The sequence below is a fragment of the Alexandromys fortis genome, unplaced genomic scaffold (genome assembly GCF_014885135.2).
Source record: "Alexandromys fortis isolate MF-2015 unplaced genomic scaffold, M_Fortis_MF-2015_v1.1 scaffold_176, whole genome shotgun sequence".
Lineage (NCBI taxonomy): Eukaryota > Metazoa > Chordata > Mammalia > Rodentia > Cricetidae > Alexandromys > Alexandromys fortis.
In genome coordinates this window covers 1,607,928-1,626,261 of record NW_026068070.1, presented here as the reverse complement: position 1 = coordinate 1,626,261, position 18,334 = coordinate 1,607,928, and the positions used below count along the sequence as shown (strand labels likewise).

At 37.1% G+C, this 18,334-nt stretch overlaps 1 protein-coding gene across 3 annotated transcripts in view; it reads right to left on the bottom strand.

Annotated features, from left to right (window-relative positions):
• Vav3 (vav guanine nucleotide exchange factor 3) overlaps positions 1–18,334 on the bottom strand; it is a 303,685-nt gene that overhangs the window by 21,565 nt on the left and 263,786 nt on the right. For all 3 annotated transcript variants that reach the window (XM_050120991.1, XM_050120990.1, XM_050120989.1), the window contains 4 exons: positions 17,041–17,106; positions 11,728–11,762; positions 6,334–6,450; positions 5,689–5,776 (listed from right to left, as the gene is read on the bottom strand). In XM_050120991.1, the coding sequence (XP_049976948.1) occupies positions 5,689–5,776; positions 6,334–6,450; positions 11,728–11,762; positions 17,041–17,106 (306 nt within the window). The remainder of the gene's footprint in view (positions 1–5,688; positions 5,777–6,333; positions 6,451–11,727; positions 11,763–17,040; positions 17,107–18,334) is intronic.

The window sequence follows — 18,334 nt, the reverse complement described above, 5'->3', positions numbered from 1 at the left end:
ACATATCCGTTTCCACGATGAAGAGAAACATTGCTAAAGCGCTGAGCGCCGCTCAGCATCCTGCCTGGTTTACGCTGATGAAGGGTTAGCATGCATCTCAGCTCTCTGTGTCACCCAGTGTTCACAGGGGCAACAGGTGGTCCTTTCTAATTGTTGTTTAGAAATAATGTGTCGTAAACATCTCAAAGTCTAATATAAACTTCTACCATATTTCAAACTAAATCTTCAGGAAAACCTTTTTTCTCTGTACCTGGGCTTCAGATTCTATACAAATCTCTCTACTGAATTCTATACTGAATCTCTCTACTATGAACTGAAATAAAATAACAATCCATAATGAAAATACTATCAGCAGCTGAATGGGACAGATATAAAGTAGCTGATAAATAGTTGAAATGAAAATAAAACACAAATTACTTTAAATAAATTACTCGATGTTTCTGTTACAGCACTCTTAAAAAAGAATGGAGAAAGCAATTCATTACTTGAAAAAAAAAAATAACATTGTCAATTGATCCAACACATCTACTCAGTGGTTAAGTTCAAATGTCCTTAAAGAAATCGATCAGGCCAGAATCCACTCGAAACACACACACAAAATCACCAATGATTTATTTTCTTCTATCTAAGTATGATGTGCTGTGCACTACATTGTACCATTAATAAACTAGAGCAGTTGGAGGTACTTCTTTCACTTCCCACACCTTGAAAATGAAAGGTACATACAGGTCACAGCTCATGCCTGGTACATACGAATAATCATTGCAGCTACCATTATACTATGTAACAAGACCTTATGTGGCTTTTCATACATCTTAACCCAAGAACCTCATGAGATGAGCCTCAAACCATAGGCACAAGGAACTTGGCAAAGTTAGCCAACATGTGTACAGTGCAGTCAATATGTTAGGTCTCAAACTTGAGACAAATGGCTGAGGTGCCCATTAACACATCAAAGTGGACATAGGTCACAGGTTCTCCCTGCATCCCTCAGTCTCCTCTACCTGTTACATGACCCTTCTGGGCTACCACACTCCCTCATTCTAAACTTCTCCAGACCAGGGGCTGGGCTGCCTTTCCCCATATGATTTAGTCATTTTGGTCACCTGCCCACTTTTGGTCCACCCTTTACCCTCCTGGCCTCTTGCTCTGGCTCTCCTCTCTCCCCTCTCCCCTCTCTACCCCTCACATGGCTCAGGGCTGTGTCCCCTCTGCATTCTCCCAGATGTTCCTGCCTCTGGCTATGCTCTCCCTTTTACCTACAATAAACTTTCTCCTCCACCATACCTAGGAGCAGTCCTGGCCTTTTCTTTTTTCTTTATTGTTTTCATTTACCATGTATTACTTACATCTGTCCAGAGTGAGTCCTTTTCGTTAATCAAGTTATTAATACATAGCAAATATAAGTACAGAAAAGGGAAGCAGATGAAAAGGATATTTGCTATGATGAACCAGCAACTCTGTTTTCTTACACTTAAGATGCTAAAGCCTTCGTATACATTAATTCTATAACTTAAAAGTGTGTCTGTGTGGGTATGTATGCATTTATGTATGTATTTTCCCTTGAGCCCAGAGAATGAGAGTGCTTGATTAAACAAAGGGATGCAGAAATTGCCTAACCTTTAAAAACAAAGGGCAAACAAAATAAAACACCAAATAGAAGCTGGATCTTGGAAACGGCTACCAATATGAGGATACAGCATTTATATTACACTGATTTTTGATACGGTTTGGCAACAGTAGCTCAGAAGTTAAACTGGGCTGAGCGAAAAATATAATCAGTCACTTTTAGATAATGAAACAAAAAGCTTAAGGAAAACTGTGTGTTTGCGGATGGCAACACTGATAACAATGAGACCAAGAAGCTGTTCCTTTAGTCTTTACATTTCAATTAAGACGTGCTGTTTTGCTTGACAATATAAGTACACATCTGAAATGGATATCGTAGTTTAGTAGCTTTGAACTTCAATTTAACTTTATGAGAGAATATAAATTTTGCTCTAAATCATTATTAATTAACATTAACGTGAAGTTGGCTATAAACTATTACATTATTGAACTGACCAAAAGGGACTTTTCAGTCATTTAATATTTTTAGAGAAGAAAAAAAGAGGAAAAAAAAAAACCCAGACTTGTCTAAGAACCAGGGTCAGGCAGTTTAGTACACTGCAGAGAGTCTTTAATACCTGGCTAAGCATGGATGATATTGTAGTTCCATTTTTTACAGTCTTAGGCAGGTAAATCTTCCTAAGATGCTCCTGAGTGGAATTAAGGAGCACAGCGGGGGCTCCTTTCCCATTCCTGGCTTTATGCTCTCTGTAGTTTAGTCTAATCCACCCCTGCTTTAGTAGTCATTGACCTTCAGGTACAACAAGCAAACAAAATGACTCTAAACAAAAGAAATCTCTAAGCTTCCCTTATCTGGGTCGACACAGCAGTGTCAACAATCCAGCCCTGAAATAATGAGCGTGGGCCAATCACTCCAATTACCAAGGAAACAGGCAATGGGGATGGCTTACAAGCAGCGGTTGGGCATGGCTTGTCTGACATACATGAAAATCAGAACAAAATTAATGCCTTGTAATCTGGAATCCAAAAGTCATTTAGGATTGGAACTTAATGATGAAGAAAAACAAAGAGCTTGATTAACCAAGCTACTGAAACCCAAGGGAAGAAGTTCTGGTCCCGAGTACCAAATGCAGCCGTCTCCGTGAGACACCAGCTAATTTAAAATAAGCTTTCGGGTCTGCATGTGTTTTGAATACTTTCTGATAAATATTTTATTCCACGCTATACCGTGATTCATATGCAGAAGAACATAGTGTAACACAGATAGCGAGGTACCAAACTACTCACGGGGAATGGCTCAAATCTACATACCAATGTTTACAGGGATGGGAACTGTGCACTGTAATCCAACACAATAAACTGTGCCTGCTACAGATTGGATGACCCTTATTTTCTTAAAGACACCTCCTACATCTTGGAGCCTCCTCTCTTCTTCCAAAGGAATCTGTTACCATCACATGAAACACCTCTTCTTGGCAAGCATCCACGAGGCATTTCACAGCTTAGGTCTATAGGACACCACTGTCTTGAGTTCTCTGGCACACACGGATTTCCTAACTCGTAAGATATTTTACATCAGCTGAGTCATTTTATATTAAGGAATCTTAAGACGACAGTGACTGAGTCTTTTAAGATTCAAAAATAAGGTTATACACCCTTCATTGTGATGTGTACCTTAAATATTGTGCCTTGTTCTATTAAATTGTTTTATTAGAATCCAAGTCTGTCTTTTGAAAAAAAAAGTAAGAGAATTTTATTTTAAATAAACATTTCACTTAAAAATATTATAATACCTAAATACCACTGCTTATCTGTTTATTGAATTTATTGACGACACATCTCCAAAAATTAAAACTAAATTTCTTCAACACATGAACAAAAAAAGGAGAGCTAACTCCAACTAGCTCAGCAGCTTCATCAGCAACTGAAAGTTACTAAACCTGGCAAAAGGCCCTGCTTAAACTGAGGTTTTTTGTTTCTTATCTTCCTTTCTTTCTTTATGCAAATATCATTAAACTGATTTCTTTTCTTTTTAGTTTCACTAGTTTTGCTGTTAATTCTCAATCACCTCTTTGGAACCTTTATAGTCTGAGCTTCCTTATAAAAGATCTCAAGGTGTGGAAGAAAAGAAAGAGAAAGAAAGGAAGGGTCAGAGGGAGAGAGGAAGCAAGGAAGGGAGTGATGGAGGGAGGGAGGGAAGGAGGGAGGGAGGGAAGGAGGGAGGGAGGAAGGGAGGGAAATGATATAGGCACATGTATGTGTCCCTAACAGTGGCATTTGTGACTGATACACAGATTTTGTGACACTTACTTAAACTCTGAGACATGTACCCTTACCTCCCTTTCCAGGACACCAATGAATAAACTTTAATGGTCTCTGCTACAAATTATTTAAAATGGAGTGTCCATTCACTTTAGTATAATCATGGCCTTATAAGATCTACAGTTCATGATAGTGGCACTGGCTTTTATCATCTCTAACACTCCCTGCTAAAGGACTTCCTTGGGCGGAACCAAGTGACACAAAGCTGAATTGATTGACCCCTTCCAATGACCCCTCCTTTCATCCTTCTTGCCTGTCTTCTCTGATGGGAGCTCCCTTTGCTACTTTTAAAGTCTGGAGAGCTAGCAGTCATCACTGGGCCTGCAGCATTTTCTAAGTGTCATCTAAACTGTAACACTGTGAAGAAGCCTCATTATCACCCAAAGCAGTTCTGCAGGCATGTCTTGCAGAGCTGTGGCGTTTCCACGCGTGCTTTCATCATGCCGGGCTGTGCCTGTCGCTCATCCTCTCCACTCGCCACAGCCTCTCTAGGCTTTTACTATACAAAGAACCTCTTCTGGTCAAGCTCGCTCCCCGCTCTCTCTCCCAGCCTGATAGGTGCAACAGATGTAAGTTACTTCCAGCAGAGAGGATGCCTCGAGCTCAGTTACCAATTTGACAAGAGTTTCCATTTTTTAAGGCATGGCCATGCTGCCTGTTCTTTGCTTTTGAATTTCAAACGTGCCACTTAGGTCTATAGATTTCCTCCTATTTCCTTTTCTCTCAGCCCAAGATGTTTCGATTTCTTGAAAGCACCGATCTCTATCTTGAAATGATTCTTAAGTAAGGCATTCAAGCTGGCTGAGTTTGTAAGCCTTCTCCTACCTCATTCGGATTCATTTGTATTCCTGAAAGGTGTAGTATGTATCATTCGACTGATAGCTATAGCAATGAGGCTTCCCCCTCAAAGCTAATCAAAGATCTTAGCGACTACAAATGTATCCTGTGTATCCAAATGTATCTCAATTCTTCATTAGTGTAAGAGACTATCTAAGTCGGAAAAAATAGATTTGTAGCCACTTTTAAGAAAATAAGATTTCTTTACTGTTGTATATAAACAACAGTATATAAAGCAGTGTGTATAATGATATTTATGTATGGTCTGTATGACATACACACACCATCCCTACTAATAAAATGATTGAGATTTTTATGAATTTTAAGAATTAATAAACACATGCTAACTACCATATATGGTTTCCATTTCAAAATAAAAATTTCTATGTGACATCAACTGTTGTATATGGCAAAAATAGAAACTTACAAGTGCTTATCTAATGTAATAAATGAGAACTATCATTACACAATTTATAATAGCAGGAAATATAAACAAATTTCAAATTGACTTTTATATTACATTTTGTATGAAATACACCTAAATGTAAGAACTTTTCTGCTCCATAATTTATAATGACACAAAGTAGCTGAATGAAGAGACAGACGGCATAAGAGGAGGAATGACATAGCAATGATTTGAGATTTATCATTTGTCACTGAGACAACACACCCAAACACCTATTCTTCAGTTGGCCATCGCTTTAAGAGCCATGAGTAGCATAGACTCTAAAATATTATCTAAAACGTAGAAACCTCATTTACAATGAGCGATACCATTTGAGCATTGTAAAACATGATTAGAATTCTTCAACCTAGAAAGTCAGGAGTTTGCTAAAGCCTACACTGTTATTCTCTTTAGATAATTTTCAATAGGCAACATTGCTAAGAAACTATAGAGTTAAACTGATTTAACAGCAGAAAAGGGGAATCACAGATTGAAAAGAAATAATCAATATTTACCATTAAGCTTTTAAATTTTCTATTTTCTGCAATGTGAAAAAAGCCATCTCTTGTTAAAATCTTGATGTGTTTTGCTTCATTATTGTACCTGTGGGCAATGAATAACTTATGAATATAAATGTGGTTTTAATCAGTAGAAATCAATAATTACCAGAGGGCATGCCCCAATAACGTTATAGGAATTAATTCTGAAGACAAAATATATACTTATGCCAATACAATGGTGACAGCTAATTAACAAATTGTATTTACTAGGTGGGTTGAAGATACAACCAATATTTGAAGTGAGAGAAGATTTGGATTTGACTAATCATAGTGCTTACTTAGTAAGTGTACTTTGAGGGTACAAAAAAAAGGACAAAACCTAGCCATTTATATTCTTGGAATTTACTAGAAATACACGTACATCAAATCAACAAAATATAATGCTATGAAAGAAATCTATTATGCCAATTAGCAGCCCATAACACCCATTACTGTTTTCCTCACAGATATTTTCTAGTACGAATGAACTGTGGAGATAATTGCATTATTTCTACTGCAATTAGAACCTTGGTTTTCAACTTCAGGGTTGTATGTGTCACATGACCTACACCACTTTGAACACAGGAAATCTATTTCTCCAAAAGCACTTGTCCTACTTACTTAATGCTAATTGCATATTCTCCAGACTCCTTGGTCCTGTGCCTCACAAGGTAAGTACTATTCACCCTGTTAATAAGTTCAGTCTCTGCCTGCAATCTTTCCATTGGTCCAGCATACCTGGGAAAATACAGGAAGACAAAACATTGGAAAAATGTATCTGAAAAGAGAGACTAAACATAAGTATATGTCATGGCTTTAATTACATTTCTTTAAATGACAATTCAGAAAATCTCTTTAATACGCTAAACACATCAGCAAAAAGAAGAGAGCCTAAAGACCCAGCAAGCACCAGTAAACATCAAATAAACACAGGGGACTAAAACAAAGGAAGAATCAGAAGCTATTAGATCAGAAAGACTGGTTAGGACAGTTGTAGGAAGTGTAGGAATAAATAGGAAGAAGCCTGTGTGTGGGAGGCATGGCCCTGCATTAGACACAGACAGACACACACACACACACACACACACACAAATTCACCTTTCTTATGTATACTATCAAATCTCTTTTAACGATTTTTAAAAAAGACTCCGGTGTAATTTAAACTATTTTAAAATAATTACTATTTGGACGTGAGATAAATTATATTAGTTCATAATCTGACAAATTTCTAAAGAAACAAGCAGTAAGGAGGGAACTATTTTCAAAAACAGGTATTTTTGAAAACCAGAGTTCAAGTTTCCCTAGATTATATGGGCCTTAAACACAGCCAAAGTCCATTAAAATAATAACCACCATAGTAAAATACCAAACTCTGGGCTAAATTATTTTTGTATGACCCCTTGTATCAAATGTAAGCATACCAGATAGTGTCAAGTAATATCAAAGATCCAGAGTAATTGAAATCAAAAGGCAACTACATTTGGGTTGGTTCTTTTCAAGCTATTCATGACTAATATATAGAAAATTATCTGACTCACATGTTGAATCATAAACTCAAGTATAAACTTCTGCCTTTAAACGACACCATTTATTTAAAATGTACACAGAAGACATTTAAGAAAAGTTTGTGGAGTCCGGTGCAGGCAATCCGGCACCAATTGTAAAAGGGAGTTAGTGGCATTTTGTACCAATGGCTCATTTTTAAAGGCAGTTCTGATAACCTATGTCCTATTAGGATCTAATACAGTCTGCTTCATGCTTACCTCATGAGCCTTATCTCTTCCAGCCTTCTGTATCTAGGGACTGTCTGTTTCCTTCTGGCTGTGCAAACACACACTTCTTTCAACACAACTGATCTTGTCATTCAGGTAGAGAGTCGTCCTGTCTGTCTAAAGAGTTGTCCTGCACCTGCAGCCCCCACTCCATCATTCTGATTACCGCATCCTTATTGCCCTGGCTAGCACCACAAATTAATGGATGTGTATATATACAATTTGTGCTGATATAATTAAAATATAGTTTCAAAAGGTAATCTGTACTACAATGAAAAGCAGTAGTCTTTTGACTCCAAGTCCTGGGTCAAATATTTAACCTGTTTTTCCTTGTTTCTATATAGATATTTTAAATAATTGTGTTTCTACTAAAATTCTTTAACTCAGAACTCTAATCATAAGGAAGGAAAGGCACTTTTCTCCTGACATATGCCTACTCTGTGACAAATTATTGTCTTTCTATAATTTCTGTCAACTCAAGCCATCATCAGGCCCATATTGAGCAGGGTAATAGTTAAAAATGTTTGACTTATAAAAAGGTAAGCACAAAAGTTTGTTGGTTTAGGCTGTTTTCTATCCATTATAGTTTTTTCCAAATTTTTGACATAAACTCCCTGACAATACATTTTCAATGTTATATATTCTACTTGCAACATTCTCAGTCTTAACCCAATGGCTTCTGAGTCCCTGACTCTCTTAAACTAACTGCTTCTTCCTGCCCTCTGAGCCTGCTGCTCCACTCCTGGATACTGCATTTTCCTTTGCCTTGGATTAAAAATCCATCCTTAGATTTCCTATGAATAGAGTCTGGGATGCAATACTTTGAAGCCAAGCATTTATGGAAATACTTCATTTTAATTCATTTTATACTTAATTCGTAGCTTGGTTGGGACAGAATTCCAAGTGAGAAATGATTTTGCCTCTTAAATATTAAATGGCATTAGATCATTACCTTTTGGCTGCCAATTAATTTCCCTCTGATTTCTGACTCATGGGATGTGCCCTGATAGGTCTTCCCTTGAAAACTTTTGGGTTCTTTGTTTTCTATAGGAGAAAATGTTAATGATAAAGTACTTTCTTATGCTTTCGGCAGCATCTCCAAATTGTAGACATGGCATTCAGCTCTGGAAACTTTGTATTATTTCTTTAGTAACTGATGCCCTTAAGCATTTTTTCTTTCTTTCTGGAGTTCTTATAAGTTGAGTACTCGCAAGAATTCATGCTAATTATCTAATTTTTAAAATGTTTCTTGCATCTTACCTTTTTTCTTTGATGTTTCTGAAATTCTTTCAATGTTTTCCCAAGTTCTTATGCCACTTAATTTAGAGAAGCTTCCCATTTTCAAATCATCCCTTCTATAAAACACTTGTCATACACGTAATGCAATTTTTTACCCAAATGTTTGGTTTCTCTTCATCATTTGTTCATACATAAAAGTAAACTGAATCTAGGAACAACTGAGGGCCCTGTGTGTGCAGGTCCAAAAGTACACCACTGTGTAGAAGTCTGCTAATTTGGCAAAAATCTGATAATTGGACTGGGGAGCATCCAAATGTTAGGGGGTTGGATTTTTTACTGAGTTTTTACAGTTCTCTACACTCATTTCTGCATTGAAGGAAGGTGCCCATGAGAAACTGCCCTTGTGCCTAAGCTATATGAAGGAAATAGGGTTCTCACCTTTGATATGAAGACTTTGCTTAATATAAGTGGTTTTCAGGATGGCATCTCCCCAACTTCTGTTAGGCCTGGCTTTTCCAAGTCAAAACCCTGTGTGGTTCTGTTTTCCCATGTAATACACCTAACAACACAGTCTCCTGGCAGCCTTAAAAGGCAGGTAATTTGACACTGGGAAAAAGCAATAGGGGCCTTGGCATCTACCACATTCCAACTTTCAAGGAGCTCCCCTGTCTTCACCTTCAGACTTCAGCCAGCATTTCAAGCATTCCATGCATAAAGCATGGGCTGTTGAGGAGAGTCTTGCTGATTTTCTATTTTATTTCATGGTTTATAGAAGCAATATTAACTTGACTGGATCAACCTTCTTTTCAGATGGAAATAATTAACAGGAAATAGAAATGGATGCTGTTGGGTCTCATATACTTAAAATTCTAAGTTTCCATGAGTAGTTGATAATTATTCCCAAGTTGAAGACATTTCACATGAAACCATCTTCTTAATTCTAATGAACTATCTAGGTTGCTCAAAAGGAAGAAAATGTAATTTAATGCTTTTACAATGTCTTTATTAATTCCTATATTTAAGTTATTTCCTTTGTCTTGGCACCTTGATTTTTTTTAATCTTTAGGAGTGTTGTTATTCTACCTGGTTATACTTCCAACAGAATTTTACATATTGGTAAGAGTACCTTTTAAAAAAGAAAATCTTTGTACAAACCTGCCTACCCTCTTGTGTCTAGACAGTTCTCAGGTAACTGCCGGAGTTATTTAATAAAATCCATTTTATCTCTAAAATGATCAACCTTTTAACCATAAAATTTAGTTGTATGAAAAAAATTTATTTCTGTCATTAATATGCTTTTAGATTCCACAGTAACAAAATTTGGAAATTGTCCTCAGCGATGTGAAAATGTATCAAAGATTCCCAATTTCATCAAATTTCTTTGGCAAGCTCAGTGCTGAAGCCAAGAAGAGTACAGCAGAAACTGAGGATAATGGCAAGGGAGGCAAACGTAAGTGCTGAGAGTCAGTGAGAGGGTTGAGGGTAATGCCATACACTGAATGTTTCCTGACCCTTTTGACAAATTCCTTATACAACCAAGTAATCGAAAATAGATACACATCATGTATATTACATATTGAGGGGCTACCCACATTTGCACGCTGAACTAGTGCTATATAGCCTCAAGATAATATATATATGATCATATCTAGGAGCAGAAACAAGTATCAAGGAAACACATACAACCCAGTAAAAGCTCAGGTTTTGTATTTTGATATTTTGATAGCAAGATAGAGTCTTGAGGCTACCTCAAACTGGTGCCATGGCCTTCATCTTTTTCTCCCTCAGTAATAATAATGACAATAATATCTTGCACATAGGAATTTGGGGCAGATTTTTGTCACAGGAATCTAGAAATGTGAAATGGTTTACACTATCACAGGCAATGTGAAATAAAATACTTAAAGTGGCAAGTGCTTATAAAAACACTATATATATATATATATATAACATAATAAGTATATAAATAAGTCTCAGCTATTCTGCTTTTTACATGAAGATTTTTTAAATTAATTAACTAATTTTACATCCTGGTTATGGTTTCCCCTCCCTCCTCTCCTCCCTACATGTAGTTTTAAAGTTGAAAATACCTGGAAAAATAACAAGTATTGCCATCTTTGATTCTGCTGCCAGTGTCTCATGGTAAATATGCTCCATCTAGACCTGTTACACGGCTGTTTTCTCCTAGCTGGAACATTCCCTCCAGGAGGGGGAGAGGGGCTCATGAGGCTCATGAGGTAAGCTGAAGGTCACATTTCTGGGAGGAACAGAACCTTGGAATTTTCTCAAGGGCCCCTTTCTCCCTGTCTAAGTGGGAGTACACAGATGCTGGGCAAAGGAGACTGGATAGCTGAACTACAGAGAAGAAATTACTAGGCTGTTAAAGATGGCCCAGGGTTGGCGCTTTTGTAAGTGATCACCCCTGTTCCTTGTGAACCCTGTCTGAAATGCCAGTAAAAAACTCATTAGGTCACGGAGACAGACACTGGCATAATCATTCCTCTGGCCTGCTACAACCTCCCTCTTTGTGATAAGTAGACAAACGTGTGTGTACATCTTCCCAGGTGAAGACTGTCACACAAGACCCAAATCAAACATGGGCACATCTTATTCCCCTATTCTACACTAGAAACCACAATTTTAGATGCTATCCTTTTGAGGTGATTCTTAGTTTTAGATAATCGGTTTTTTTTTTCTCTGCTTCATGAGATTTTTCGTTCCAAAATATGAGATACATCAGGATGTATCCCATTTCTTTCTATGGCTTTTACAGACATTTATGCTCACATGCATTCACATGTACACACAGAGACATCACTATTCAATCATGATACAGATCGGCCGGCAATATGCAAATTCATTATGGTGTTTTGTTTCACATGAAAGCCTTTAGCAAGGACAAATGAAAATGGAGCATGGTTTACAACCACACACACATTTAAGGCGTCCTCGAGCTAGGAGTACGGTATTTCAACTTAGTAATATAAACATTTTTAATACTTACCAGGGTTGGCAAGAATAATCTACTGGTTTAGGTACCTGGGACATAAAAAGGCAAAAATAGATTAAGTTTACTTAAGGGTAGCTTTCGGAAATCAATCATTCATTCGCTTCCGCTGACTCAGCTCTATAAAACCCTTAAGTAGCACAGTCCTGGGACTATTCGCTAGCTAGTTTACACAGAGTGAGTCATAGTATATGTCAGATGAGTAGAAAATAATTCATTTTGCTTTATTTCATTCTTTCATGCATTTTTCTACTATACCTTCAAGGGAAGAGATAGCAGAATAATATGAATTCGAAACTTTCAATATTCACTACAGGACAGTTTAATCCAACATAAAAAAATAAAATGAAAATGTTCTAAAGGAAGGCAAATAGCACTTCCCTTCCCCAAGACGAAGAAACAAGAAGATGTGAAATAAACAGTACACACTGGATTTAGCTGCTATTTTGCACAAATTTTGAACTCTGCTTTAGGAATCTTCCAACAAGGAAACACTTCATATTCATTAAAATATCATAGAAAATATCCGCACCTTACTTTTTTCATATAGAGACTTGCACGGGTGAAAATATTACATTTCATGTACGAATAAAGCAAGCATCTTATAGCTGTTGACGACGACTAGAAAATGAAAGAGCCGAAGAATGTATTCCAGTAGTCAGAAAATACCCAACAAATCACATGCCACAGAAAGGGTGGCTATTTCCAAGCTATTGAGGAGAAAGTAGGCTATAGATAGTCCGTTTTGAGTTTTAAAAACCTTCATGAATCAGTAAGTCTTTGACAGACACAGCCCATGATGTCCCTGGGTCTTTTACAATGCAGGGAGGCTAGGGAGAGGGAAGAGATAAATAGGTAAGAACTCCTACACATTCTGCCTGCTGTCTCTCCTTTGGCTGGAAAGGGATGGATAGCCAAGAAGTAAAGAGTAACATATAATTTCACATCAAACAACTAAGGCCATCCCGCAGGTCCCTCGAGGAGCCCTGGTTCTTCCGTGGGTATGTTCTGCTATGTGGGTCCTTGACTGCTGTTCCATTTTGCTTCTGTGATTGCAATAAAACACTAACCAAAAGCCACCAAGGGGCAGAATGCATATTTAACTTGTATGTCCACATTATAATCCATCACTCTTGGAAAGTCGAAGTAGAAGCTCAAGGCAGAAGCTTGAGGCAGAAGCCAAGGCTAGCTTGCTAGCTTGCTCTCTGGCTCATTCTTAGGTAGCTTTTTTTTTTTTTTTTTTTTTTTTTAATACAGCACAGACATACCTGCCTAGGGATGATGCAGCCCACTGAGGGCTGGGCCCTCTTGCACACTTATTGATCAAGATAATCTGACACACATGAGGACAGGCCTATCTTATAGGGGCGATTTCTTATTGAAGGTCTCTCTTCCCAGATTACTATGGGTATTGTCACACTGACAATTAAAAACTAAACAAAAATACAACCATCTCAGATCCCTATAACGAGGACAGGATGCTATATTTTCCCATGCTCTTCCTAACTTCTCTTTGGTATACTTTAGAATTTGGTTTAACAAACACTTTATTGTGACACACTTAAAGCTGTAGATCACTTCTGGATAACTTTTCTTTTTCAAAACTTTTATTTACTTATTTATTTTTTTACATACCAATCCTAGTTCCTCCTCCTTCCTCTCCCCACCCACCTCCTTTCTATCCTTTAATATGTGCTTCCTATAATCCTCTGATGTCCTTTTCAGCCCTCATCATAGATGTCTTACATTGTTAAATTTCTACTCTGGACAAGTAAAGATTCTAGAGAACTTATTGGGAACGTGTGTATGTATGGCACACCCTTCCTACCCAGAAGTGCGCTTTGTAAAATTAGATGGGGCAATTAGGAATGAACTTTCTCAGTGTTTGTTCATGTAAAACTAGGAAGCAAAGGTTAAATTTCTAAATCGACAGTGATTTTCTTGTAAAACTTTGAACATACTAATTTTTATTGTTTCAGATATCGCATTTTCATGCTCTAGCATCTCCATCCAGTTCTTCTGTAACCATTTCATGTTCTATGCCGAGGTGCCCAATCTACTCCTTCATTATGAACATACCTCCCTTTGTGTTCTAAACATGGTTACGAGAGATGTTTTCTGAGTGTGGTTTATTTTCCTCTGCTTCTTGATGTGTCTATGTTGTAAATCCTAGGCTATCATTCAAGCTGCAGGTGTCTCTTGTCTCAAAGCAGGAAGTAACTCTAATTAAATTATAACTTTAGATTGTCTCCAGTGCTAAGCAGTTGAGGATTTCTCTTTTAACTTCTGTTGGCCCAAGCTGAGGGATTCGCTGGCGTCACTACTCAATGTTTTTCACACATAACTTGAGGTTTCTCCTTTCCATAACTCCATCCTTTCTAATGATTTCTCCCATTGTATACTGTGGTGCTTCAACCTCCCTACTCCAGTACTTCAAGGCAGAGAACTATACGGCTTCTAGCTGAAGTTTGGCTATGCAGAATGCTCTAACCCTATGCCCGTATTCAAACCAGGCAACTCAACAGCACGCCCATTTCCACATGTCAATCTTCTTGCAAATTAGCTGCCTCATGCTTCTTTCATTAAATTGGTTACCTGCAAACTAGCAAAATGGAAGACCGCGCCTGACTATCAGTAGATGCCGTGTGTAGCTTCCATTACCACTGCTGTTAGTGTGGAATCCAATTGCCGATGCTGTTCACAGGCATTTGTTCTTTCTCGCACGTTGGACTTAATGCCATCTTTAATATCCTGAAGTTTCCTTAAAATACATCTAGCTGCTGATTAATTTCAATTACCCATCTTTATTTTTAAAATTAGTTTTATCACAAATTCTGGAAAGTTCTTGGCCATGACTTATTTGAATATTGCTTTTATGCAATTATCTTTAATCTCTTCTATTTGATACATTTGAATCTTATTCCATTCTCTCTTACAGTTTCCATTGCCTAATCTCTCTGAACTCATTTCAGAAACTTCTTCAGATTTCTCTTACAATTTTCTACTCACCCCTGCCTGAGAAGCCCTCCAATGCACCCATTAAGGCCTTCCCTTCAATTATGAGATCTGAGTCTCTTATTGAGAAGCCCAGACAATCATAAAGTGTTGTAATCTCCTTTTATCTTTTTTTAGTTATATAAAATATAGAATTTTTTATTTAAGTATCTTATCCTGCATTTGCTTCATGAAGCTAACTCTACATTTTGTGTCTGCTAACCTTAGCCTAAGGTGGTCTGTTTCCTTGTCAATTACATGATTCCAAATGGCAAATGTCTGTTCCCTGGAACTTTATTTGTAACAAACCATAGGGGGCTGCTGTCTGTGAAGAGGATAAAACCGATATAACATGTATTTTTACTTGGGGACCAACAGATGTTGAGCCATTTTAAATTATATTTCTTGCTAAGGATGATTTAGGTCATAGGACGGTATGAATTCTGGCCTTACATATGGATGACTTCTACACTGAAGTTTAGGAGTCTTTAAGGGATTAGTCTCGCATGCTCGCTATCCCCCCAGGCTTACCATGATTTTCCTTTATCTATCCCACAGCAAAGCCCAACAGAAGTATCTCCTTTGTCAGGTGGTGTTTTACTGGAACATGCCCTGACAACTGCCAGATTCACATTTATCCAACTATGCCCGGTGTTATAGCCCCGCCTCTGTCTCCAATCTCTCTGCTGTCATAAATGAACTATCTCATTCATGTATAGCTTTTAGGGGCCCACCCTGGAGGGTTTCACTGGAACTGTCTCAAAACTTTTGAAGATACAGGAACAACACACTGAGATAAATACATTTTCAGCTCAGAATTCACAGCACTACTCTGAGATTTCTGATAATCAGCATATACAAAAGGATGCAGTTTTCAAGCTCATGCAGGCTTTCCCCCTCTTTAATCTGTCTACTTCCTTTCCGTAGGCTTGCCCTATAGCTAAAAAAAAAATAAGTATATAATTTCATTATATAAGTAGTTCACTTGAGTAGACACCTGTTCACTTGAAGCTATAGAAGCATTCATATTTACCTGGTTGTTTTGCTCCTGGTTATGTATGAGTGTACTACTCCAGTATCTTCAAATATCTGAGTATTGTTTTCCTTCTAGGCAGTGACAGTAGAGTCTATAAACTGATTTCATTCACTAATTACCTATGTGCATTGAGGCTTCCACATTTGCTGTTTTATCCTGTGCACATCCATTCAACAAATTTGGATGTGTTTTTACGCCAGGCTATCTTTAAAACAAAATTTCTAAAACTCATACAAGATGTAAACAGAAAATAGTGCTTTGTATATCAAATGCTTATCCAGGTTCCCAAATGTCTGAATATTAAAAATCTCTTGCCATTAACTGTTATGTAAACATTGTTGCTTATGTTTGTACCCGTGAGAATGAACCTATCTATCATAATAAATAAAACAGAAAATCCTTTTTTTAAAATTCTCTTTCCTTTTCAAAAATAATTAACCTTGGATAAATGGTGTAAGATTACATTCTTAAATTAAAGGTGACAGATATTACACTTGCAATATCAAAAAGAATGTGCAGTTGAGAAATACAAAATATAACAGGAAAGATTATTTGAGAATTTTGAGGGCATTTTCCCCTCAAGTAATCATATGCATCATGTGCGTGAAGAAATTTCATTACTTTGCATTCACAAACTTTAAGATTGTGGGGGAAATTATGATGTTAAAATAACTCCACCCCATATAGAAATGAATCAGTAACACACAGCATGAGAAAAATGCATTTACATGATATTCACCCATATTATTTGAATAATAGTCATCCATTTCCCTTTAATCCATTTTCAGAAAATTTCATTATAATATTAAATAAATAGAAAGGACATTCTAAAGCATAGACAGTGTAGTCAGAGCCCTGGTTGAAGAATTTGTGAACTTTTTACTCTCTATCATCCCATTAAAGACACCAACTACAGTGTAAGTACTTCTTGTAACTCAAGTGACCAGAAATAAGTTAGACTATACCATTGATGCCCGGGGAAAAGAAAACCTTGCCAGCACATCCACTCTGTGACCATAGGTTACTTCTCCTAGGAACCTTTAACATTTTTGTAAATTCTGCTATATTCCCATCCTGCATATCTTTTCTTAACATTTGAAATACTTCTTGGCACAGATTAAAGTATAATCTGTGGGGTTATATTCATGTAAGACCTGCCCTATTAAAATATTAATAAAACTGTTGAGAATGTAGGCATTTACTATCCTTTGTACCTTCTTGCACAGTTAATCACAGCATCAAAGCAAAATAAGATGAGAAGGAAGTGAAATAGAACTTACACATGGAGATGGTTTGACGGCATCACTTGGGAAAAATCCAACCTCTCCTGAAGCTAAATTTCGTCCCTAAATTGGAAAAAGAAAATATCATTGAGAACAAAATGATAATGCCATGTTGCTGTTTATACAGTGTTGTTCAACTTGGGATCCTCAGGTTATTTACATATTGTATTTAGTACTCAGCATTAACTCATGGGCCTGGAAGAGGTAGCAAAAGCAGATACATTTTCCATCACTGTTGAATTTTCCTTGTGGTTTCAGGTTATGGTTATAAAACAATTTACTCACTTGTCAACAAGCCATTCAACTATGAAACCTTTATATCTCTCAATCTTATATGCAAGGGAAGCCTAATAAGGTTTGATAATTACAAAATTATTACTGCATTTAATATAGTGATATGAGTTTTCATTAATTCTTGCAATAGTCTTTTATGATAGAGTCACTTACTACCCTCAGTTTTGTAGAAGAGAGAAGTGAGGCATAGAGAAAGCAGAGGATTTCCCTGTAGTCATAGTGATACCAGATACCAGATGCAGAATTCAAATTCTGGAGTTCTAACTCCAGCTCCATACAACCTCTCTGTGCAAGGATAAGGCTCACGAAAGAGAATGCTGAAAAACAAAACCAGAAAGGTAGCTGGAGCCCCTCTATGACATAAAAATTTTAGCAGTGATGATGCTGTTGTGCCAAAGGTCTTATGTATTTTTAAACTCAATCAACATGAAAAATTGCTTCTGAATTTGAAGATGAAAATGACATTAGGGAATTGGTACCATGGTAAGAGGAGAGAAACTGGAGGAGGAAGCATGAGCATTAAAGACACTACCACTTGTGGAACTTACCTGTGAGCTAGATTTCAGCAGACAATACAAGAAGAGTTAAAGATTAGGAGCTAGGTCAGTTATTACTGCAGGGAACTAATCAGATCATTCATTCAAACAGGTAACATTGAATCATACAGAGAAAGATCTGGGTAACATAGAAAGAGAACTGATGGGAGACAATGTAGAAAGAGGACAGAAGTACATACTAGTACAATGAGAAAGGAGGAAAAAGTCTTTAGGAAGGGAGATTCAGAAACTAGGGAGGGATGGCAGCATGGTAATTAATGGAATGAAGTGCTTCTTTCTTTATCTGTATTTACTGATTCTTTGATGGAACTTTAATGGGAGCCTGACACAAAAGAGCAAATAATAAGAATGCTGTTTGGTACATATCATTAGCTAGACTTTTATATCTAAGTATGTCACAATGCTGAAAGCAACCATACCCTTACACAACTCAGAAATAA